General features: G+C 36.4%; 2 protein-coding genes across 3 annotated transcripts in view; one reads left to right on the top strand and one right to left on the bottom strand.

Moving 5' to 3' along the window:
• The first annotated feature begins 42 nt into the window (after positions 1-42).
• The window catches only part of LOC126370088 (acyl-CoA Delta-9 desaturase-like), a 44,327-nt gene continuing 20,053 nt past the window's right edge, over positions 43-24,316 (top strand). The window contains exon 1 of the mRNA XM_050014808.1: positions 43-237. Within this exon, the coding sequence (XP_049870765.1) occupies positions 204-237 (34 nt within the window). The 5' untranslated portion in view covers positions 43-203. The remainder of the gene's footprint in view (positions 238-24,316) is intronic.
• On the bottom strand, positions 2,272-21,329 carry LOC126370115 (tetraspanin-5). Of its 2 annotated transcripts, XM_050014856.1 has the most exons (9): positions 21,070-21,329; positions 19,133-19,253; positions 17,065-17,138; positions 16,571-16,645; positions 14,544-14,642; positions 13,038-13,217; positions 11,978-12,091; positions 9,307-9,423; positions 2,272-7,977 (listed from the first exon to the last, which is right to left on the bottom strand). In XM_050014856.1, exons 1-9 carry the CDS (start codon positions 21,157-21,159, stop codon positions 7,909-7,911), a joined length of 939 nt encoding a protein of 312 aa, XP_049870813.1. In that variant the 5' UTR covers positions 21,160-21,329; the 3' UTR covers positions 2,272-7,908. The 2 variants fall into 2 exon arrangements, with proteins under 2 accessions (XP_049870813.1, XP_049870812.1); XM_050014855.1 differs by lacking the exon at positions 11,978-12,091 and having other exon boundaries at positions 21,070-21,327.

Raw genomic sequence — 24,316 nt, 5'->3', positions numbered from 1 at the left:
TCTCTGAAGACCATTCGTTTCATTTCGCTCAACAGTGTTAGTTTACCGTTTCAATACTCAGCACATATGTGGGATGTCTAACTCACAATTCCCTACGTCCAAGTCCATTTGTGCGGCTCCTCTAACTGAAAGTAACGTGCGTTTTCTGTCAACCTGATTGGACTTTACGTGGCGAACGTGTCTCATACATCGAACGACACAATATGGACATTGCGTTGGTAGATTCACAGGCTGAATGTAAGTACCTAAACGTTCCGATTTTAAGTGTTTTTCAACGATTGTTTTCATCGAACCTGTCGTCAAAGTTATTAATGAGCCCCCAAAGGCCACTGAATCAAATAATTACTTACTTAAGTACTTAAGTGAATAAGAAGAAGGAAGAAGGAAAGAAAGAAGGAAACCTGTATTACTTCCGGACACCACAGACACGGACAGACAGGTACATTACATTCAACACAGGACAGAAACCACACGGAAATCAATACACACAAAAAAAAAACCAAGATCAAAAATCATAAAAAAAGAAAAACAAACCAAAATCATAAAAAAAATAATCCTCCTCTATCGTGTGGGTTGTGAGGTGGAGTACCAACCTCGTAACCCAAAAAATAAAAATAATAACAGTAAGTATCCACAAATGCAACACATCTGCAGATCATCTGCGGTGGCGTCCGGAATAAAAGGACCTCGGTCAGCAGAAGTCGCGGCGTGAGCCACGACGCTGGAATAGTACCCGGGACCGACTGCGAAACAAACCTTCCGAAACACAGAATCGTCTTATCTTTAAGACGATAAGGTGTTTTCAGCCTGAAATGTCCTAACCAAACCAAGGAGTCAGGCTAAGATATTTTTGGGAATTTAACTCAGGATTACCGGATCGTAAACCCAACGCTCGACCACGGAAGCCTATCTACATAAACATCATTATAATAACGCGTGAGTGACGCAAAAACTCGTCGCGTGGGTGTTTTACGAGCAAAGCTAGTTTTCTCTTCTACTGACTGAATTTACATTCACAGACGTCACACACAGGTCGGAACGTGACCTATACACTCTGAACATAGAACAGAGTCCGTTCAATACAATGCGGTTACGTGGGTAGTCTGTAAATACAGGTTTCGTCTGTATTTCTGACGTAAGTAGATAAATATCATCCCGACTGTGTTGAGGTAGGTAATTAGTGGGTCATGAGCATGGGTAATTAGTGGTCGTTGAGCCAACTAAAATATTTTTATTCAACTTTATGAGTTTGATTGTTTTGAAATTACGATGATTCCGTTGCTTCGACAACAACGTTAAGCCGTTGGTTTTGGGCTACTGGCCCAAATACCTCCATCACCAGGAGCAGCGTGGCGGAGTATGCTCCATACACCCTCCGGTTAATTAAGGGGAGGCGTGTGCCCAGCAGGGAGACGAATATAGACTAAATGAATATGGTTTTCCCTTCGAGTTTGCAGATCAGACAGGAGTCGCTTCTGTAACAAACTGTACCTGTCAAATCTTCAGGTTCGGTAAGTGGACTCTGTGAAAAACGGGGTAACGCTGAAATAGAGAGACGAGTTTGAATTCATATTTGGATCACGAGTTTTCAAGATTTGTGTCCAGTTAAGTTAGTGTGCTTTATACACACACAACCTCGTTTTACACAGACACGACACATTGACGTTATCATACACGCGCATCTGTGTGTGATATCTGAAGCCATACGATTCAAATCTAAACTATGTTCGAGGGGGGTGAGGTAAACCTAGCTCAGACGCTGGTGGGGAGCGGAGAGTTGCCGTTCTATACGTAGTAGGTATTATTCCTTATTCTATGGTAATAGACTCGCCCCCTATTACATGGAACTTAAACATAGCTGGCGAGTGGCGAATGTACATACTTTATACCTCTAACTAGCCTTCAGGGATATAGGCGTGATGCTGTGTTATGTTTATTCAGTAGGTAACATGTGTATAGCGAAGAAAAATCAGCTGCGAAAATGACCTCGGCACAGGGCCCTAGACTAGGTAACTAGGTTTGCAGATTAAAAACTTTTCCCACTCAGCCATCCTGACACTGCATATTCATGCTCTGGTATCGACACTTAATTAATGTATAACAATGAGTTTGGACTTTTGGGGTATATAAAATGATTTGCTTTTTCATCAATGTTGGATTTACTACCCACCCCAATTAGGAATATAGACGTGAGCTTATGTTATGGTTCTGTATTATAATTTCTTGCAGAAAAAAACTGGGAAAATTGGAATATGTAAATAAAATGCATCCTTACTTTTCATGCTCTATATTCGCGTATAAAATATCAATTCAAGTCAATTAACCAATAATATAAATATCTACACTAAATCTAAAATGGGACAATACAACATTCAAAATACTACGGCGCGCCTACACCGTTTCTAATACTTTCGTTAAAATGAGAATTTTAATAGAAAATGGAAAAAAATCGTCATAAAAATATAACTGTGATGTCAGATCTTATTTTAAATGGGGAATACAAAAAAATATAAATTTGAATTTGGAACATTAAAATTAAAAATAAAGAACTAGGTACCTATTTATAAAAAAAAATATAATGTAAATTATGTAGGTAAATGCTTGTTGTGCGCTAGTATGGGACATAACTTTAATTCTTTTTTTAAAAGACTACTATTTCCTTGTGCTAGTATATCATACAGCAAAAAAACATGATAGTATAACATAGTTTTCAAAAATGGAGTTTTATAAAAATATGTACCTTATTTTCTCTATGGATTTTGCAAATATTCAACAATAGCACTTTCAATAAGCATAATTGCAAACCCATCACCAGTAAAGCACTATTTAGTATTATCCATTAGGTACACTCGTAATGGTATAATAAGGCAGTGGTGCTAATTCCTGTAAATACCATCTAATTTTATTTTAAGTTATATCTGTCATTTTCTTATCCACCGAAAAGGAAAGGGACGGGTAATCGACAAGCATAAAATTTATGGAACACACGTCAATTTTAAGCACAAATCTAAACCAACCGTCTAAAAATTTTACGTCAGTCAATAACCCGACACATTAATTTACTCATTCTTCCTAAAATTAAGAGCTGTGAATCATCCGTCCCTTTCCTTTTCGACGGATATGAAAATGACGGATATAACTTAAAATAAAATTAGGCGGTGTCTCCAGGAATCGGGGCCAGTGTATCGTTAATTAGCTTTGTAACATTACAAGTACCAACAGTTACCTTAAAGTTTTAACACTTACAAATGAATACATGTACAAAATTAATCCGGCTAAATATTTTTTGCGTATTTGAATTGCAAGCATTAGATATAAATATTGTGATGTTAATCATTATTATAGTTTGTAAAATACTTTACAGTTTTATTTCACAATTAAAAACAAACACATCTTATAAATAAAACACCTCCTCCAATGTGTCACATCGAGGCAAAGTGCCCAACAGGCTGGCAGCATTACCCCTCTGAATCTATTGTATTTTAAATATAAAATCTAAAAAATACTGGAAGCAAAATAGAGTCAAAAATCAATGTATGATACATTTGGCAACACTTTTGTGTAAGTATTAATAAAAGCTTAATCAAATATTTCCAGTACTTATCAATACTTATCAAGTATACTTATTTTTTTAAATACAATATTAAAAATATATCTTCACTATTGTAATAATATGTATGTGTTACATTTGAATAATTTAACAAGATTCAAGATGAAAAAGCACTATTCAAAATGCATTTTGGTGACGATCTGGCAACTTAGTTTTATTTTGACATTTGTAAAACTATCTCTAACTCTTTCTTGCACTTGTCGTTAGACAAGGACAGCATTACTTTTAGAACGGCCAAATTTTAAAAATGTCAAATGCTAGAGTCGTCACGTGTGTGATTACAATAAAATGTATTAAGGGTAATAAATGTATTAAATCAATATTTAATATGTGTTATAGGAATGTGCATTGTACAAATACTGTCTTTGCTTTTCGGATATGTGTGTGTATAGACGTCAATATTAGAAAAACCTTCATAAAAAAAACTAAAATTACATGAAACTTATCAATATCATAAATAGTTTTTCATATTATTATAATTCTATAAATAATTTGTGCAAATATTTCATAAGCAATCCTTTCGCTATATCTAAAGTTTAAAATAAGTAAAAGCACAATCTCCTATAATACTCATTTTATATAACATATACCTACTTTATAAATCTGGCAATAGACGTTACAAATGTATAAAAAATCTTTTTTGTTTCATAAAACCGAATGAGTATTCCTAAATCACTATAGTATACTAAGTCTTTACTCAAAATTTACTTAAAACCCCTGAGATTCCTTTAAAATTCGTTATTTCTTTTTAAGCATTTAAAACAAACATACAGGGTCCTTTTTCGTAGAGACTTGTACACAAGGGTAGTTTAACATACACAAATATAACATGATACAACTTTTATACAACCAAAAGGAGACAGTATAAGAGATTAGAGCAAATCTTTGAGTTTCTTACAAGAAGCATTTGACTTTGCCAACTAAATCAACAATTTACGGGTCAAAAGTACATTTCGAAGACTAACTCCTGGAAATACACGTCAGGGCTCATCATCCGGTAGCCAAATTCGGGTGCTTTTCGTCTATCTGAAGGCGCTCGTGTGCTCAAACAAATGTATGGCACGAACGTTTTTCAATAGCCGAATCGATTAGGCATGTTTCCCGCGTATCGCACGCGACACGATAAATGAGCCAACTCTGTTGGCTACGCGATAAACACAACAGGTAGTCTCCATTTAGTCAAATCAGTTACTTTTTGCTAAACTTTAAAACAAGAAACGGTGGAAATAAAAAACTTACACCATCATTGAATATCGTACTTCTGGTTGCGTTTTTCTTGATTAAAATTATTAAATAAATTAAGAATATTTTTATTAGTTTGTCTTGGGAAACTACCTAATTCTCGCGTCGCTTGCGATACACGAGCAGCACGTTACAGGGGCCGGACGATAAAAACCTGTCTTGTATTCCTACACTTAGAAATACGTAAATCAAACATGCATAATAATTACTTAGGGCTATAGGCACTTAACCTAAATATTGTCAGCCATTATTCTCCTGCCTGCGCACGACCTTACTCTCATCCACAAGCATCACTAGCAAATCATATTGCGTCACTACACAATCTGCGTTATACTTATATCATTATTTTAAATATTTTTTACGGGATTGCTACGAACGTGACGGTACATAATATACTTTAGGTTGATTATTTTTTAAAGATACATGAACTTGAAACAATCGACAAAGAACGAGTTCAGATTGTTACTACAACTTACAATTTCCAAAATGTCATCATCTCCCTAGCTTATCCGGTTTTCACAGGGTCCGCTTACCATAGTAGCATGAAGCATTACGGTCGAAAGGGCACTTATCACATCAACATTCGTAGCAATCCTTAATAATACTGCATACGAGATTCGACATTGATATTTACGGATCCAATTTTAAATATTCACAATTCAACAATTACAACAACATTTTAAAATCATCTCACAGCTCCCATTAAGGCTATTTGTTGGCCAATATTGAACACATTGTATTACAACGTTCGTGGTAGAATAAAACAAGATAGGATGACGATAACAATGTATACAGATCTGCGGGGTTAAAAAGGCCACAGCGAAGCAATCCATCTAAAAAAAAGCAATATTGCAATTTGACATTTGCGCATATAAAAGCAAGTGCGCAATGCAAACAAGTGACAAATATGATGTGGCCTTTTGAACGCCGTAAGTAAACCTCAAATTTTCTTTTAATCAAATAGGTTCAGTCTTGATACCATTTCGCCTCTTAAAGAGGTAAAGAAACTATCGGCAGTGTAACAAGCTTACCCAAGACATATATCCATTCATAAGGTGAACTCGATCAAAAAATACCACGCTTTATTCTACCAAGAAAATGGTGACAGCTTCAGTAATACCAAAATTTTCGTATAAATATTACAACAACAACTTGTACCAAAGAAGCTGACCATTCGTTAGTCTTTTACGTTGGATAATCCTTATTATAGTACTTGGAGATCGAGGGATTGTCCAAGGAAAGGTATTTAGGTAGAATTGGAAGAGCCGAAAGGGATTGTGATTGTCAGTAAAAACGGGGAGTAGGGCATTGAAGACAGATGGCGCCACAAGTGAAAAGAAGGCTTTAAGACAGGATAAGACCAAATTATGCTGGATAATTGTACAAATTTGTTAAAAGACCGGTGTAACGTCGTCTGCATCGAGCGACCAAGCGTGCGTTCAACTTACACTGGGCGATTAACAATAGAATAATGCAAGTGCCAGCATAAGGTGGTCTACCAGGGCCGGACCCGCGCGAGTTTTAGCTTGCGCTCTATGGCATATCTTACCACTTGCTGATAACTAACTGTCTGATAGCCATAACATGACTAACAAATAGTATTACTGATATTAATTTGTCTCTTATCCTACACATAGACTACCAAACAGTTTTTGCAAGTTGGAAAAGGTCCTTAGTAGAGTGATTTCTAAAGATATTTTTAGTTAACAGATCAGCGCCATCTAGTAGCACATTCACCAATCTACAGTACTACTTACCAAAATCCCCTTTACAGGCAGAATCTAAAGCCAAGGGCATAGAGATGAAATGAGATTGCTAGCACATGGTGCTTTAAGATTCATATAAATTCTGCAAAAAAAATGCTTGTAAATAACATCTGTTTAGTCTTATTGTATTTATGAGATAATCAATGTGTAGCATGTACATAGGCACTAAGTATTGACATAATTTCTACATTATGACAGTGAAAACTTATTTGTATCGCTCATGCGTTTGGTAAATATTGTTAGTTATGACTGTTATGAGCAACATTGATAACATATTCATGTGTGCATTAAACAGACACCAAGACAGCTGTTTGAAATCGTATTGCAATATTGTTTTTAGATGGATTGCTTCAATGTGGCCTGTTGATATACCCAAGCTTCATCCGCATCGTACGTATCAGGGATGTTACGAGTAGGGAGCTCCGTAACCGTAACCGAATCCGAAATAAAAGTTTCGGATAATATCAGATAGGGGCGGAGCCTAATTGAGACACATTATAACAAGTTGTTTTGATCGGCTGGCTGACCAGTGCCAACACACAAGCCGCGCGCATTCCTTTTTTTTTCCTCTTTTGTCGTCATAACATTATATATAACTTGTCGTCATAAATAAAACCACTTTAATACCTATTTGTATTTTACTTTTGAAATTGCTTAAAAAAACAATATCCGTAACCGAAATTATCCGAAATGGATAATCTGAAATAATTTATTATCCGTATCCGTAACCGTATCCGGTATAATAATCATTCTTAAATCCGTATCCGAAATTTCATATCCATAACATCTCTGGTGCGTACGATTCGGAAGAATCTATTGACATATTGAAGTCCTATGACAAATGTGATAAATTGTATTCTTTTCTGTTTCTTAGTCAGCTTATAAAGTTAAACATTAAACGCACGAGCGCCACTTTTATCGCGATCTCAAATGACGACAAGCGGCAGGTCTAATATGACGATAAAATATTTATTGCAAAGGGAAATCCCGTAAACCTTTTAAGTAGGTACTTCCCATTTTCCTATTAGAATCAGTCTATCGTGTACGAGAACTGAGAACTGATTCGTCGATGTACCGTATTCATTATCATGTATACTCTATTTGTTATTTCCACCTAGAATCATTTTCGATCGCGATAAAATAAACAAATCAATACAAAGCCAAAACCTTCGACTTATCTATAAGCAAGCGCTGATGTTCTCGAACGCGATGACGCGATGCCGTTGTGGGGTAGACAGAGCGGTCGTGGGTGTGACGAGCTCGTCACACGGCGGCAGGAGAGGCTGATTGTCAGTGCCATTTCGCTTTCTGCGCGAAAATGTCGGCGCGCAGGTTCTGGGCGAAGCAGATGCCTAGGATCTGAAAGTTTTTGGGAAATTCGCGTTAAGAATCTGGTGTTCAAGTATCCGAAGTTTTATACAAAGTATAATACAGAGCGTACTCAACTAAATCGCCTGTACAGTCATGAGCAATATAATGTACCCACTTTAGGACTCTGTCGCACTAACATATTTGACATTTAGTGAGACTTACCGTTCAATTTGTCAAAAAAGTGACATGGTACCAAAGTGTATACATATTAATGCTCGTGACCGTACTAGTGTCTAAAGGGCTCTTTCAAAGTAACCGCTTCGTTAGCAGCGGCCAATTTGAAGGCGCCATGGTACCTACTTAACTATTTGTATAACAGAAAACATATGAAATGAGCTACAAAAGTATGGAACAACCTTATCAAACTGCCCCACAATATGTTGACGGGAAAAAACCGACGCCCGAGACAATGTAGAAAAAAAAAACATTCTTTTTTTTAATTTACCCGGCCGAGCGTCTACCCCTGAACCTCTACTTTTATGATCAAGATCATAAATCATTAAGTCATATTGTCCCTGGACATCAAAAAGTGTACTTTCATGGCCATACAAATCGTTGTAAAATTCTAATCAGTTATAGTAGAACCCGGTCAATCAATTATAACGATATGAACATGAAAAGAAAGGCGTGCACAATTGTATTTCCAATCCAATACTACGGTTGATAACGTTACACAAAATGAATATTCACTACGGAAATACTGAAAATTGTATTTGTAACAAATAGTTCTTTTAATAACTACATAAAATCACTCCTATTTCCTAACCCTGACACACCACATTCGCTTCTTCTATTCTCATCAAAATTTTCACGCATGCGCGCCGGCTTAGAGTACTCTTGACTCGGCCTTTCTTCAAAACATCCTGGATTAGATCGTAGTATGTTCGCCTAAGGCCAGAATTATTTCGCAGTATGTTCGCCTAGGCCAAATTATTTCATTTTCGTTATAATATTTACTTACCTTATATAAAAATATTTACTTACCGTTTCGACATAAATATGGAAATCGTATTCACCCATGTGCACTTCTAAAAAGATTCTCTGGGTGTCTATTAAGCAATTCGTCTAAAACGTTAGTAATTTAATTTATTTATTTATTTAATTTGTTAATTAATTGTAATTAATTAATTATACATTTGCGCATGTAGAAGTGCGCAATGTCAGCAAATGTCAAATATCATTATGGCTGTTTAGATGCATTGCTTCAATTTGGCCTTTTTAACACTACCCCCCCCCCCCCCCCCCTGTTTCCTACTATGTCACTCACTAAACACTAATCTAAACTATACTAAGTGCAACTACAAAACTAAAACTTACTTGTGCAAAAGCAGTACAAACAGCGGAGGTGGCTACTATCAAGAGGTTGTGGTCGAACCACTCTTCGGCGGCCTCTAGACAGCCCTTGTCATATATTATCTTAGCTATATCAAAACTCTAGAACAAAAGAAAAACAAAATGTCAAACAAACTACGCATCACTACACAACAATTACGCTACGGTGCGGTGAAACAGGAAGACCTTATTAAAAAAAAACATATTTCTGATAACAAGAATCCATAGGAATTCGTTATTTCATTATTTTGTTCTTATGGCATGGCTCACGATATCTACGTAGACAAACATACATAACCTTATAATATAATTCATAACAGGATGGCAAATCCCCAAATGAGTCTTAAGATGAATATAATATGATGTACTGTTCCTATGGTCCTGTCACCATAGGTGTCCCCCATATAGTAAAAGAATTAAAAAAAAGTTTAACATTTAAATAATACGTAAGGGATCAACGTCTATTAGACAAGTGTTGCAGACTTCGACCAACAGAAGTATACATTACACGCTGCGCCTATTGGTCGAAGCCCACTTTATTTATCGTACCCATGTAAATAGCTTATACCATGACGGGGAACTCTTTTTATTTACTTACTTAATATTCAGCCTATATATACCCACTGCTGAGTACCTACGTGTCGCGGTTTTCTTAAAGAATAATGATTCCTTCACGCTACATATTCCGGCTAAGTAGTTAATGCCGTTTGCGGCAAATTAGTGATTAATGAAATGAAATAAAATCCAAGGATACCGTAGATCTAGGCAGACCGAAGACATCACGGTTTAAGAATCTCTGTGAGTGGCTGTGGACTAAGTGAACATCACCGTAATGATCGCCAACGTCCGGTAAAAGGCGGCACGAAAGATGATTGATCCTGAGGCCCAATACTCATTTCAAATACAATCTCCATAGACATAGACGAATATGTATTGTTTACCAATATTATATGTTCATTTTTATTTTTTTTAAAGAACGTCTAGGGCCCTGTGCCGAGGTTTTTCTTGCAGTTTCTTTTCCCCGGCTATACAGGTTGTGAGAAGCTGCAGTAGTTTTAGGCGGATGAGACGTTCGTTATGTAAAAATTGACGATTCAAAGTGTAACTATGTTACCTACTGAATAAAGATATTTTTTAATTTGAATTTGAATATGCAAATGTATATTACAATTACAATAAGACTTGTACTCAGTCGGAGGGCATTCCCCTTAGGTACCTATGTAATCATTATAACGGGATGCGCTGATGAATGCAAATCACTCTGACCATGTGTGACGCACGGTCTCGCCAATAAATATAACTTGTTTCACTTACAATTACTCGTGGGTTGGATTGATACTTGGCCTTGTTTTAAAACGGTATACCCGAGATGTTTGTCTTTGTCTGTTAATTTTGGTAAGAGTGATTTTTTGTTGGGCAATCGAGTGACCTAAATTATGTTTAAGCTTTATTGAGCAAAAAGTGATATCCAAGTGGATAAATCAAAGGATCAGCAATTAAGATAATAAAATTTATGTGTATAAATTTTTGTGTAATCAATTTATACATAATCTTTTATCTTTATCTTTTAAAGATTGGGTTTTTCAGAAAACTTATGAAACAAAACAGGAAAGATTAACGTGTTTTATACTTATGCTTCAACTTTTACTAGTTCGATTTTAGATGAACAACTTGGTAATAATTTAGGAGAAATTAATTAATTTAAAATTAACTAGTTTGAATTCCCAACCAATTGGCTTTCATCAACTTGTGGTTTGACCACCTAAACTATTTATGAATCAAAGATAGTTATTTTTAAATGCAATCACGTGAAATATTGTAATTGTGACGTAATCATTTTTGAGAACCTACGTCACATGTAAAAGGGGAAATACGTAGTAACGTGACTGATTACAATATTTACAATGTAAGGTAGGTGCAGTAATACGGCTGAGTGGTAAATTCAGAACAAACAGAGATTACCACCTAGGTATTATAGTAACAGATACTATCTCTACAACTAGTGTGAGATAAACGTTCGCTACTTTTATACTTTGTGTGACATACGGGAAATTCCTATTAATATGCGCTGATCGGAAACTAGGATTTAGGTCTACGGTGGTTCAGAGACAATAAAATCCATGCAGCTTGTCGTTCGAAACGTTCTATGATATATCATCGGTATCAGTGGATAATTGGGTAGTTTCCTAGATCAAAGATACATTATGAAATTCCGATTACTAAATAAACACAGATCTAAAAGTGACAAAAAACGTTTGAATTCTTTTCGAACGTTTCGGCGAAAAAGATGATAACGTGCCATCACTTATTTAATGCCTCAAAACCAGCTCGCGACAATTTCTATTTGATACAATCGTAACCTGTTTTATAGTAAAATTAAAAGTAAAAACTAATAACATATTTTTTATAAATAAACACTACCGCTGCACAGCAACTACGTGCGAATTATATCGAGGGTTTCGACCAATAGTCGTTCGACGTTTATCCACGTAGATATAGTTCGCTGCGTTTATTGGTCAAATCCCTCCATCCTGCCCAACCTAGAGCCTACTGAGGCGTTAAAACAGTGAGTATTAAAAAACACTACTACTAAGTCCAACAAAAGCACTAACGCAACTATAGGAATATCTATATGTTTATAATATCGTGGTAGAACCTTGAGCGCAAGTGGAGTGAGCAGAGCGGCCGCAACAGGTGGGAAGTGCCGCTGTAGCCAGTCCTCGCCCGCGGCCAGACACCCGTGTTCGTGTATTACGCGCTCGCTCAGTTGCTATACACGCCACGTACGAGCGAGAGAGATGACACTATTTTACTATGTTTAGAGTAAAACTTTGAATATGAATAGTGCAATTATGCAATAGTGAAAAAGGTTGAAGAGGATAGAAAATACGTCATGTCTAATAATGGTTCGTGAGAGGTCTTCTACTTCAAACGAAAATAAGAATAAGACAATATAAAAAAACATCGAAACTCCTCAAGAATATATGTCCAATGTAATAATCAATTTTGAACATCTGCTTATAGTTTAAAAGTAAACTACTTAGGTATTTCACATACTTTTACTAACATTGTATACGTATTAAGTATCTGTGATTAAAATTCATGGCTCCATCACAGCACAAGTTAAGCCATTTCTTATTGCCCGTATTCGTAATATTCATAATTACCTAGTTCTTATATAAAAATGTAAAGTGTTACTGGCAATAAATTTATTTTATTCTTAAAATCTTTACAATGTAAGTTAGGTACAATAAAAAGTGGAACAAACAGATTACCACTGAGGAAGGATGTAGGGTTATCTCTACAACTATTAATACTACAGTGTAAAATAAACATATTATGCTATTGGTTTTTGATAATCTCTGCAGGTGGGGATACCTGGTTGTTGGCTCACCTTTTGTGCTGTCCTAAGTGCCCTAACACCTGCATTATTAAAGACCTTCACGAAGCCACTGACAATACCGTAAGCGTGGCCAATTATTGGTCAGCAAAAATATTAATATTGTATATATCGACTCATTGTGTTGTTATATTTTGTATATATCGACTCGCAAAGAAGAAGACGCTATTTTATCCTACGTGTGACATACTTCGAGTGACATAATTCTTCTAATATGACCGCAATAATAATGTATATGAATGACGCGAATGTTTAGTTTAGTTAATTCTTAATTCGTCCGCATTATAATAATTTTATGTCGCATAAATCTACTCACATAAGTGGGCTTCCTGACGTCGTAACCGCACTGCTTATTGCGGATGATATCCTGCGGTTTGTTCTTGCAGCAACTGAATGGCACTCCGCAAGCCTCTCTCGAACCCACGGCCCCACTCGAGCAGTTGAAGTAGGCGTTCCTATCCCAGTCCCGCGGGCCTTCCACGCCGCAGCATTGCAACTGGGGATAATCATAGCCCTTATTATACTCGTATATGGTAAAATTAGTCATTAACTTTATTTAAAAAAAAAATATAAAATGTATTACATATATTATTCGTCACTAAATAAAAATAAACAGGATTTAAATCCACCACAGGTTTCGTAATGTTTTTCTTTTGTTAAGTTCTATCAGTTACTTGTATCGTGTTATTGTATTTTTATCGATAAATGAAGTGTATGTCTATAGCTGTTATGTTTGTTATAATTAACCAAACATATTTTTGAAAATTTTAGGCGAATCTGATTTGATTTTTTTGCTATTGTCAATAAGACTCAAATTATTTTAGTAAAAAAATTTAGATACGTCAGTTTGCAAAGTCAATCACGATATGTACAAAAAACTTATACAACTACTGGGCAAAGCGAGGTTTGCTCCACCATGCTTCTTCAGTGCGGTTGATAGAGGTGTTATACACCTATAACATACAAACAAACATTAATTAATATTTCAACAACAGGTGGGCCTAACTTTAAAGGAGGTCTAAAAGGAATCCCGCTTGGCTTGGTGGAAAATGTTACTAAGTTCACAATAGACTTACTACATGAAGTTAACATACATTCTAGCCAAACTCAGACCTAATAAAACTTACAAACGTAAGCAAATATTTAATTACTGAACATCAGATATAATCCTAAAAGGAAGATGATTCCTTATTTCGGAATAAACGTTATGCTATGTATATAAATAAATTTAATACGTAGTCGTTCTGTAAGCCACTGACGTGATTCAATAATTACTATAGACACCGGGTAGTAATTAAAACACATAATAACGGGTTCTTACCGCGTTTAAAATAACCCGCGTTTATGTGTTTTAATTATGATAATGGCCCCGATTCCTGCAGACACCTCCTAATTTTACTATAAGTTATACCTGTCATTTTCTTATCCGCCGAAAAGGAAAGGGACGGATGAGAGACAGCTCTTAATTTTAGGAAGAATGAGTAAATGAATGAATAACCCGGGCGAATCAAAAAGGTATCTCGCTGGTATGCAAACCGTTTGACGTGTGCTGTCAACCTAATTATGTCGGATTATTGGCCAATGTAAAATTTTTAGACGGTTGTTTTAGATTTGTGCTTAAAATTGACGTGTGTTCTATAAATTTTATGCTTGTCGATTACCCGTCCCTTTCCTTTTCGGCGGATAAGAAAATGATAGATATAACTTAAAATAAAATTAGATGGTATTTACAGGAATTAGCACCAATAACCGCGTAAACTTAAAACCGGGTAGTAAGGTCGGTTATCGACCTTAGAACCCATACGTAAAGCTGTGTAATTACCCAGTCTTCTTGAATCCAATCGATTAAATTCTGCTGGTCAGGATCTTCTCGGTAGTGGGTGATGAAGGTTTGGAACCCGGTGGTGGCTTGTTGCTTTATCTATAAATAAAATACAAAACATTCTCTATAAACTTGGCACAAGTTATATCTCTATATTATTATTATGTATAAGATTTATTCTTCATTATAACGTCGTAAGACAGTAATGTGCTTTTAATTTCCAAACCCCAAGTTAGGTATGTTACGTTAGTGGGCTATCGTGCGGGTTGTGAGATGGATTACCAACCCCGTCAACCCTGATGTCAGAATTATTATTGAGCCGCCATAGGCCCCTGACATGACGCATGTAACGACTACGTACTTACATCAGTAAGAAGTAACCGGGACCAACGGCTTAACGTGCCATCCGAAGCACGGAACATTAGTGGGCTCAGTTCTCCGCATTTAGCATGTAAGATGGTCCATTCTGCGTAATCATAATACGCGCGACTTATACTGAAGCGTATATCAATTATAATTGTTATTTATACATTTAGCGCCTCATCACTAACTAGTATCAAAATGAAATTGACAAAAACGATCTTTAAATACTGATACATAACAGTAGCCAACATTAACGCTTAATTAGACACCATACCGCCGATAACAGGACACCACCGTCTTAGGTTTCAAATAAAAGACGAGGTACTGTTTTATGAGAAATGTGAGTTGCGCTTGTGCATAGAAGTCGCTTATCAGGTTCCAATCTTAATCGCTGCGAGAGCGCGACTAGTTAAAATGAACAATCGCATACAAATTATAACCCGTGCGAATTAAATAGATTCCCTTTGTCTAGGGGATTGCATATGCGCGAGGTCTACTAACCTTCTTCTTCTATCGTGTGTGTGGGTTGCGAGGTGGATTACCAACCCCATCAACCCTGGTGTCGAGTAATTATTGAGCCGCCAAGGGCCCCTGACTGATGTTAAGTAGTACTTACTACTTACTGATGTTAAGTAGTCGTTACATGGCTCATGTAACGACTACTTAACATCAGTAAGTAGTAACCGGGACCAACGGCTTAACGTGCCTTCCGAAGCACGGCTCATCTTACTTTCTGGACAATCAGGTGATCAGCCTGCAATGTTCTAATCAAACTTTGGGTCACAAAGTGATTTTTGTGATTTGTCCCCACCGGAATACGAACCCGGAACCTCCGGATCGTGAGCACAACGCTCAACCACTGGGCCACGGAAGCTGTTCTACTGACCGTTCGTTGGGGAATGCCAAGGGGTACGCTTCGCTCAAAACAGCAGTGGGCAGTTGTGAGTGCGGTACGGATACATATCACCTACCTGACTATGAAGTCATGAACGCAAGGTGATAAGTTGATTAATTGAGGATAGTTGATGAGTTCTGCGTAAAGACCCGCTATCAAAAATCTTGTTTTAGGATTGTCACACTTACCGGCCTATCAAAAATAAACACACGGCGGTTATTTGAAACTGTGAACGTGTCTACAAGTAGACAGCCAAGCAAATATATTGTACTTCGCTTGATCGTTAAATAAACCCGTGGTAGCCTAGTTGGTAGAACGCTTGCCTCTCACTTCGAGGTCGCAGGTTCGAATCCAGCACAGGCCTAAACCAGATAGTCGAATTTTTTTCGAATTCATTTTTGAATCTTAAATGATGATCACGCGTTCAGCGGTGAAGGAAAACTTATTGACATGTTTGTCTACTTGTCTACTTTTTATTAATGAGGCGGTTATCAATAAAATCAAGTTTCTATTTTAATTGCATCCTATAATCCACTAACCCTCAACTACAATGCCAGTCGTACGGCCGCTACTGTCGCTCTCGCATCGGACTTTACAGCCATTTTAAAAGCTGCCACAGAAACGCTGTTTGAATCATCTGATAAAGATGTAAAAGCCTGAGATGATGGTAATCCACTAATTTACTACCTGTAATACGGAGCGTATAAACTTATGACTGGGATAGCATATTATGTATGACGCAACGGTAATGTTACTTCACAAAACTCACCCAGTCTTTGAAGACAAAGAATAAGATTCCCACAGTCATCTCGGCCAGAAGTAGTAGTGCGAGGAACACCGCATACTGGAAACATACACCAAACAATATAGTAGCTATGACCACGCAAAAAGAATGCCTATCATGTACTTTTATTACGATCCAATTTAAGATGTCAACATGATAAAGAACAACTTTATGTTTAATCTTTGCAATACACTATTCGCATTGCAAAGATTAAACATAAAGTTGTTAACACACAACTTTGTGACAATGCGAATAGTACACTATTCGCAAAGCATTGGTGCTGGCATTCACAAAGTTGTGTGTGCAATAATAGGGTGTGAGGCTATTCAGAGCAATCTTCAATTTTGTGAAAACATCTTAGATTTATGGTCTTTAATTTATCATCGTCGGCATGTTTTAGATCACTTAGCTTCATGGAAAAACTCCTTAGCGAAAGGAATATCTTTATAGGGTTATTTGCAAAATATGGCAGTACTCACACAAGCGAGGAGGCAGGTGTTTTCACGCAATGCGCCGACGCAGCCGGTGAAGCCGATGATGAATGTAATGGTTCCTGGAATTACAATATTTTATTACAAAACATTCAATATTATTCATATCAACAGCATCAGTGTGAGTGTAAGCGTCATTGTGAATGTGTTTGTGTGGGTGTGTGTATGTGTGGGTGTGTGTTATTTCAGCCTATTAGTAATGTTATATTGCCAAGCAACTTCCATAGTCTACCTATGTAGAATAGAATAGAAAAAGTTTATTATAAAAAGACGCCACACACAAAAAAAAGACAACAACATCATATCAAATGTGTGTGTGTGTGTGTGTGTAATGTGTCTTATGTGTTCATGATTAGATATTTTATTTGAGGGACTTTCCAGGCAAAGTTCTTCAAACAAAAAAATATAGATGGCGTTGTACGGATTTTCCTTCGTTTAACCATCTAATCTCACATGCGTCTTTTGTCTTTGTTTTTGGATATAAATGCTAACCATTGTTATTACACCCAGGCACAACACATCTTCCGTCCATTATTATCCTGAACAAAATAAAGACAACCAACATAATTCTGTACGTATCTGCTCCGAATATCAAGACACAATTATACTTATATATGCCTCTGCCGAGAGGAGCTCGGTGGCGCAGCGGTAAACGCGCTCGGTCTGCGATTGTTGAAGTTAAGCAACTTTCGCAAACGCCGGTCATAGGATGGGTGACCACAAAAAACAGTTTTCATCTCCAGCTCCTCCGTGCTTCGGAAGGCACGTTAAGAATGGTCCCGGCTGCATTAGCAGTCGTTAATAACCACCAATCCCCACTGGGCCCGCGTGGTGGTTTAAGGACCGATCTCCCTATCCATCCATAGGGAAGGCCCATGCCCCTGCAGTGAGGACGTTAATGGGCTGATGATGATGCCTCTGCCATTACATCATATTTTTGAATATACCCTAGCAATAACAAAATAGACAATTATCATGTTGAGTCTGTACAACCCCATCTATATTGTTTTTGGGGAACATACCCTGGAAAATCCCTCATTAATTCAAATTCAAATTCAAATTCAAAATATCTTTTATTCAATAGGTAACATAGTTACACTTTGAATCGTCAATTTTACATAACGAACGTCTCATCCGCCTAAAACTACTGCACTTAGTAAGTACTTAGGTATATCTAGCGATTTGTAGGTAGGTATAGGTACCTACTGGCATGAAATGATTTCAAGTGCATATAAACAAATTAAACAATAGCTATTTACAATTGTAATTAAGAATTTATAGTGCTTAATTGGATAACCTTCACTATTGAAACTATAAAACAATGCTGCTTTGAACCGAATTGACAATGTTTGTTGACAATGGAAGGCCTTTAATTTGATATTGACACAAAAAGCCCAATTTCATTTCCAGTTCAAATTATTAAGCTAATTGTGTTACATTGTCTAAAAAAATTGTTAATAATTTGATAGATCATAGAAAAAAAAAATATTAATTATATTACCAGCAAATAGAGTATAAATTTCTTAAAAAAAATATTTTAAGTACAATAACAATTTATTAACTGTTATACATAGTATTCACAAAATATAACAGTGTTTAACTTTATAGTGCAAACAAAGCACAGGGGTGTTTAAATAAGGCAATATACCTAAGATAATAAATACATAACGGCTTATATTTTCTATCAAGTTACTTGTAATAGGTATATTGATAGGAATCAAGCGGCTACAAGTTGATTTGTGACTTTCAATTTGACCACATGTTTCATGCATGGGCTAAGACATAGATATAGACAAGTATTTTTTACTAAGTACTCATTTCTATTGTCTTTGTCTTTCCCTTATACATACAGCTTCTGATGTGGTAATAGTTTAAAAAGCCAGTTACATAATACGTAATTTAATTTTTGACGTTCAAAAAGCGCTATGTAAGCCAATTTTGAAGAATAAATATTTTTGAATTGGGCAACAAGTTTCCAAAAGAAAATCATTTGAAGGAATATTGCGAAGTCCACGCTATTGACATATTTTCAGTCATGCAGGTATGTTTTACTTACCAACACATATCAGGATGAAGGCTGGGTCTAGAGCTATGTTTGTCAGTCTTGAGAGGTTGTTAAAGGTGTCTTTCTCTGACCAGGCCCATATTCCTATAGCTAGGACGAGCAGACCGAGGAACTGAAAAGCATTCATTTGTTTCATTGACAACTACTTTACTCTTACTTAGGTAGGTAATTACTTATTATACTTCTTACATTCTATTCCCGGTGGCATAATGATGGACTTCCCTGGCTACGTTCCCCAAAAAATATACAAATTCAAATTCAAATTCAAAAATATCTTTATTCAGTAGGTAACATAGTTACACTTTGAATCGTCAATTTTTACATAACGAACGCCTCATCCGCCTAAAACTAATGCAGCTTCTCACAACCTGTATAGCTGGGGAAAAGAAGCTGCAAGAAAAACCTCGGCACAGGGCCCTAGACGTTCTTTAAAAAAATAAAATAAACTTAAAATATTGATATACAATTGAGTAATTTAGCTGCCTAATATCAGTTCTCAGACAGTTAATCCAATGCATTCATATCTTCTAAATAATCACTAACTTTATAATAACCTTTTTTGTAAAGTTTTTGTTTAACTACTGTCTTAAAGCAGTTGAAAGGCAAATTCTGAATGTCAATGGGAATCTTATTGTAAAAAAAATATACAGATGGCGCTGTACATATTTGCCTTCGCTGAACCTTTAATTTCATGGATAACAGACATATGCATCGATTATCTTTCTTTTGGGTATAAATAATGACCCTTGTTATTACACACCCAGGCACAACACATCTTCCAACCATTATTATTGTGAACAAAATAAAGAGAAGCAATATAGGTAGCAACACAAATTTTATAGATAATCTGATCCAAATATCAAGAAATAATTATCTTTATATTAGCTTCTGCCATTACATTATAGTTTTGAATAATTATGTACCCGAGTAATGAGAAAATAGTAATTATCATGTTAAATCTGTACAACCCTATCTATATTGTTTTTGGGGAACTTAGCCTGGAAAGTCCCTCCTTATTTACTTCATTCTTCTTCTTCTTTGCGAGTCGATGGCGATCGAAGCTAAATAAAAATATCAGGTGCACTGGCATGTGCTAAACATTGATACTGTAGGTATATGAAAATTTGGAAAATACAAAAGTACAAAATGTATCTTCTATCATACAGGAAAATACCTATTGTTATTAGTCACTATTAAAGTAATTCTTGTATTTACAAATGAAGAGTTACAAAAGTTGTGTTTTCCCTAGTCAACGATCACTAAAAGTTCTATTTAAAAGATAGTTTAAACATGATTATAATTTAGATTTTGCTTTATAAAACAAATAAATAAAAAATAAGTTATTTATTTCTTCAAAGAAACCTAGTATTGCAGCCTTCTGATAAGAGAACTAGCTCGCTTTATTGCTCTTATGGCATTTAAAAAATGCAATTTTCTGTTGCTTATCACAAGTTTCAGATTGATAAACTCATATCAACCACCTACACAAAATACAAGCTCAAAGAAACCTGTTCAACAAGAAATGACCCAAACAAATCTAATAGGCAACATTTCCGTTTAGAATTACTTACTGCATTCAATATCAAGGCTGTTCCAATGAGATTCTTTATACCAAACGTAACTGTATTGAGCTGAATACATTGTTTCGAAACTGTGGCCTCAATTCACACAATTACAAAAACACCATCTTTACTGAAATGTTAGGACTTTGAAAAGTATAGACTAGACATTTCTGCAATCTTTTCCATAGCTGAGGAGCAGTGTTTTAGTCGTTTTTCACGAAAACAGCCTTGAAGTAACAACACATAATAACAATGTAATAAGCAAAAACCGTCGTGTTATCTTTAAGTCAAAAGAAACATCGCTATTTTTGTAAAGTTATATTTTCAGGAATTATATTTTATTAAAAATAAAACTTTCTAACTTACCCAGAACAAAACATTTACACCAAAAATGACATATTTTAAACAACAGCTGACTTCGCTTGTGTCGCGGCGATATTTCCTTATCCCAGGCATTTTATGTCACTAATTTCATGTCACGTAATAAAAACAAATGACTTTCTTAGTAATACACACATTTGTTTTAAATATTACTAATCCTATGACCTAAATAATACTTAATAACAACAAGTAGGCCAAGCGACGGCCAACAAATCGCGAATCGTCAATGAATTGAATGAATGGAATACAGAACGAACGAACGAATGAATGATTGAATAGAACCAAGGTGAATGGCCGAGAACAATAATCCGTTTAAAATAGAAAGTACCTCGTGCCCAACCAAATCATAACGCATTCTAGTATCTTTTGCGGTGCTTTACGTATAGTCACTTTATAAGTAGGTACATCTATAAGTTTTTTTTTACGGCTCTGGCTTACTGCAAATTGAGGGAATTTCCTGTCTGAAAATATGGAAAATATAATGCTTATTTATTGTAGTAGTAGTTGGTACTAAATTCGTATTTAGTATTTTTCTGCAGATATTATGTAGTACCTATATTATGATTAAAGGGCATTTCTACGGAAGGGTCTATTTTTTCTCAATTCGGTGCCGAAATTGAAATTAGGCTTTTATGAATATTTTAATAACAAATACTGAACTTTATTCCATCTTGAATCTAATGATGCAATTGGGACCAGATTTGGTGAAGTGGTTTATGAGAAAAGTTAATCACCGAATTGGGCAACCATCGAATTGAGAAAATGAAACATCGAATTGAGAAGCGGCTCAGTGAATTGAGAAAATGAATCACGGAATTGAGAAATAAGCCAGCGAATTTAGAAATGCTGTCAGTTATTATAGAAATAATGCAATGAATGACCAATAATGATGTGGTATGGGCATCTGATGAAGAGGAATGGAAGTCATATTAGATGGTATGTGGTGAGTATGAATGTGCATAGACATAAGGGGTAGGAGACGACCGAAAAAGGTGTGGATTGGATTGCGTGAGGACGGATATGTGTATGAAAGGTGTATTAAGATGACGAAAGACAAACAAATGAATATCGTAAAAGATAGGAAACTTTTCCCCACGAAGGGAAGAAAATGATATATTTCATGTCTTGCCTAGGCTTGACCATGTGAGATTACACCTTCCTCACTTCCGTTTGACCTGCGTATCCACGCTGGTGGAGGAAATACCCAAGCTAAGTCGAAGTCCCATGTTTTGCTGAATGCATCTATGAAAATAGCACCTTTGTCCCTCACATCTCAAACCACACAAATCGGAATTACTTTCAAATGAGAAGTTGCGAAAAGGTCTATCTGAAGAATTCCCCGCTTTTTGAATAGAAAGTTCGTCACTCGATCCGACAGATGCCAGTCCGCTAGAGATTTCTGCCGCGAGAGGCTGTCGGCAATCTCGTTGAAAACACCTAGAATGTATAAAGCAAAAATTTCTGTTCTGTTCCTTTGAGCAAGTTCCAGAAGTTTTGCTACTAGGTCTGTTAAGAGACTGGATTTTGTTCCCCCTGATTCTTTATATAGGACACAAACGTTTTGTTGTCGGACTGAACTCGTCGTTCTCGTAGTTAGGGTAACGTCATCTGAAATGCTCGGTATACTGCATACAGGTCTTTGCGATTTATATGCCACAAGGTTTGGCTCTTCTCCCAAACTCCGCTGATTAGAGACTCGTTGACATGAGCACCCCATCCGTTGTCTGAAGCATCTGTTGTGATGAATACTGTGCCCTGATATGTGAAAATTGTTTGTCCTTTGTGAAGGTGTTCCAACCACCAAGAACATTCCTGTAGAGCTTTTGTCGGTATTAGAAATTTCCGTATTTTCTGGTGTTGAGGAAGACAAATGGCTGCACGTTGAAGACGTCTGATATGTAATCTTCCTAGAGGGACCGTGAAAGATTCAAAACCCAATTTCCCTACAAGACTTTTTCCTGTGACCCAATTCCAAGTTCCTGATTTCAATACTTCCATAAGGATACTTGTTAAGTTGTCTATTCTGCTGTCCGGTATAAAGGTTCTGTTTTTCTCTGTGTCCCACATTATCCCCAAGTAGTAGACAATGGGTTGGTGGGTTCAGAGATTTATTTCTGTTTATTTTCCATCCAAGCTTTTCCAGATAATTTACCACGTATAAGGTGTCTTCCTCTAACTGGTCTTTCTGTTGATTGGCTAAGAGGAAATTGTCGAGGTAAACTATCACTCTTATCCCCTTATACTGGATCGCTGCACAGCTAAGGGTTTTACCCTTAGCTGTGTTTGATACCCTTGCAAATGTGAGCGGTGCAGTCGATAGGCCGAAAGGTAGGCAAATAAACTGAAGTTTTCTGTGTTGTGTACTATTGTCAAGAATTTTCTATGACCTGTCTTTATAACTTTATATCTATTTTAATGTAGCATGGTATTCATCTTGTGGCAAGATAGCATTTCTTCTCTGCTCAATAGCTTCTACCTTGCGACCGCATACATATTGTAGGACATCATCCGATATATTTTTGAAACCTGAGTTTGATCCCAAAAATGTATCCTTAAGATCCTGTTTCAGAGTAGGATGTTTGGTTTAAAGTTCCTTCATAGTATTGCCAAGCGTTTCTCGTTGCAATAACAAGCCGTGTAAAGTCGTCCCGAAAACGGTTTCCTGCTTTATCAAAAAATCAGCTGCGGCGTTTGACGAGTTAAACTTCTTTAAGCAAGGGTTAACTCAAAAGACGTGAAAGACGAATAACGTATCTGCTTTTATGCTAGTTCACCCAACCTCAAGCACTTGATTCCCTCAAGGATCTTGTTCCTTAGTCATGGAAGCGAAATCAAAATCTTCTACATCTTCTTCAGGTAATAGATCCGGAACTTTTCAGGTGAATGATTTCGTTGTATCCTCCTCAAGAAATCCTTCGTGCGAACGACATTCATCGTCTGAAGTATTATCGAGCCTCTTTGAGTTGTTGGAAAGCATGTCCTTCATCTCACTAAAGTTCTGTTCTAATTTATCGACCCTGGACAATTTCTTTGACTTCGATGATGAGGACCGAACTGTAGATAGATCGTCTGTATCTTCACTATCTGCTAGCTCCTTAGACGCATCCTTACGGCTTAAAAGCAGTGGTTTTAATTCAGCGAGTGAAGCCACTATCAGCTCATTTAGAACAGCTGATCCTCTGATCCTTGAACTGATTTAAGGTGTGCCAATTATGAGACCTACACAAAAGGG

The sequence above is a fragment of the Pectinophora gossypiella genome, chromosome 10, assembly GCF_024362695.1.
Source record: "Pectinophora gossypiella chromosome 10, ilPecGoss1.1, whole genome shotgun sequence".
NCBI lineage: Eukaryota > Metazoa > Arthropoda > Insecta > Lepidoptera > Gelechiidae > Pectinophora > Pectinophora gossypiella.
This window is presented reverse-complemented; position numbering and strand designations above follow the sequence as displayed.

Bases quoted from the DNA above. Each gene is read 5' to 3' on its own strand.
- LOC126370115 (XM_050014856.1), bottom strand. From the start codon at position 21,159: ATGCCTGGGATAAGGAAATATCGCCGCGACACAAGCGAAGTCAGCTGT. The intron at 16,646-17,064 runs GTGAGTACTGCC...GTATGTTTCCAG, and splicing joins ACACCTGCCTCCTCGCTTGT to TATGCGGTGTTCCTCGCACT. The intron at 9,424-11,977 runs GTTCTACCACGA...CTTTTGTTCTAG, and splicing joins TCACTCCACTTGCGCTCAAG to AGTTTTGATATAGCTAAGAT.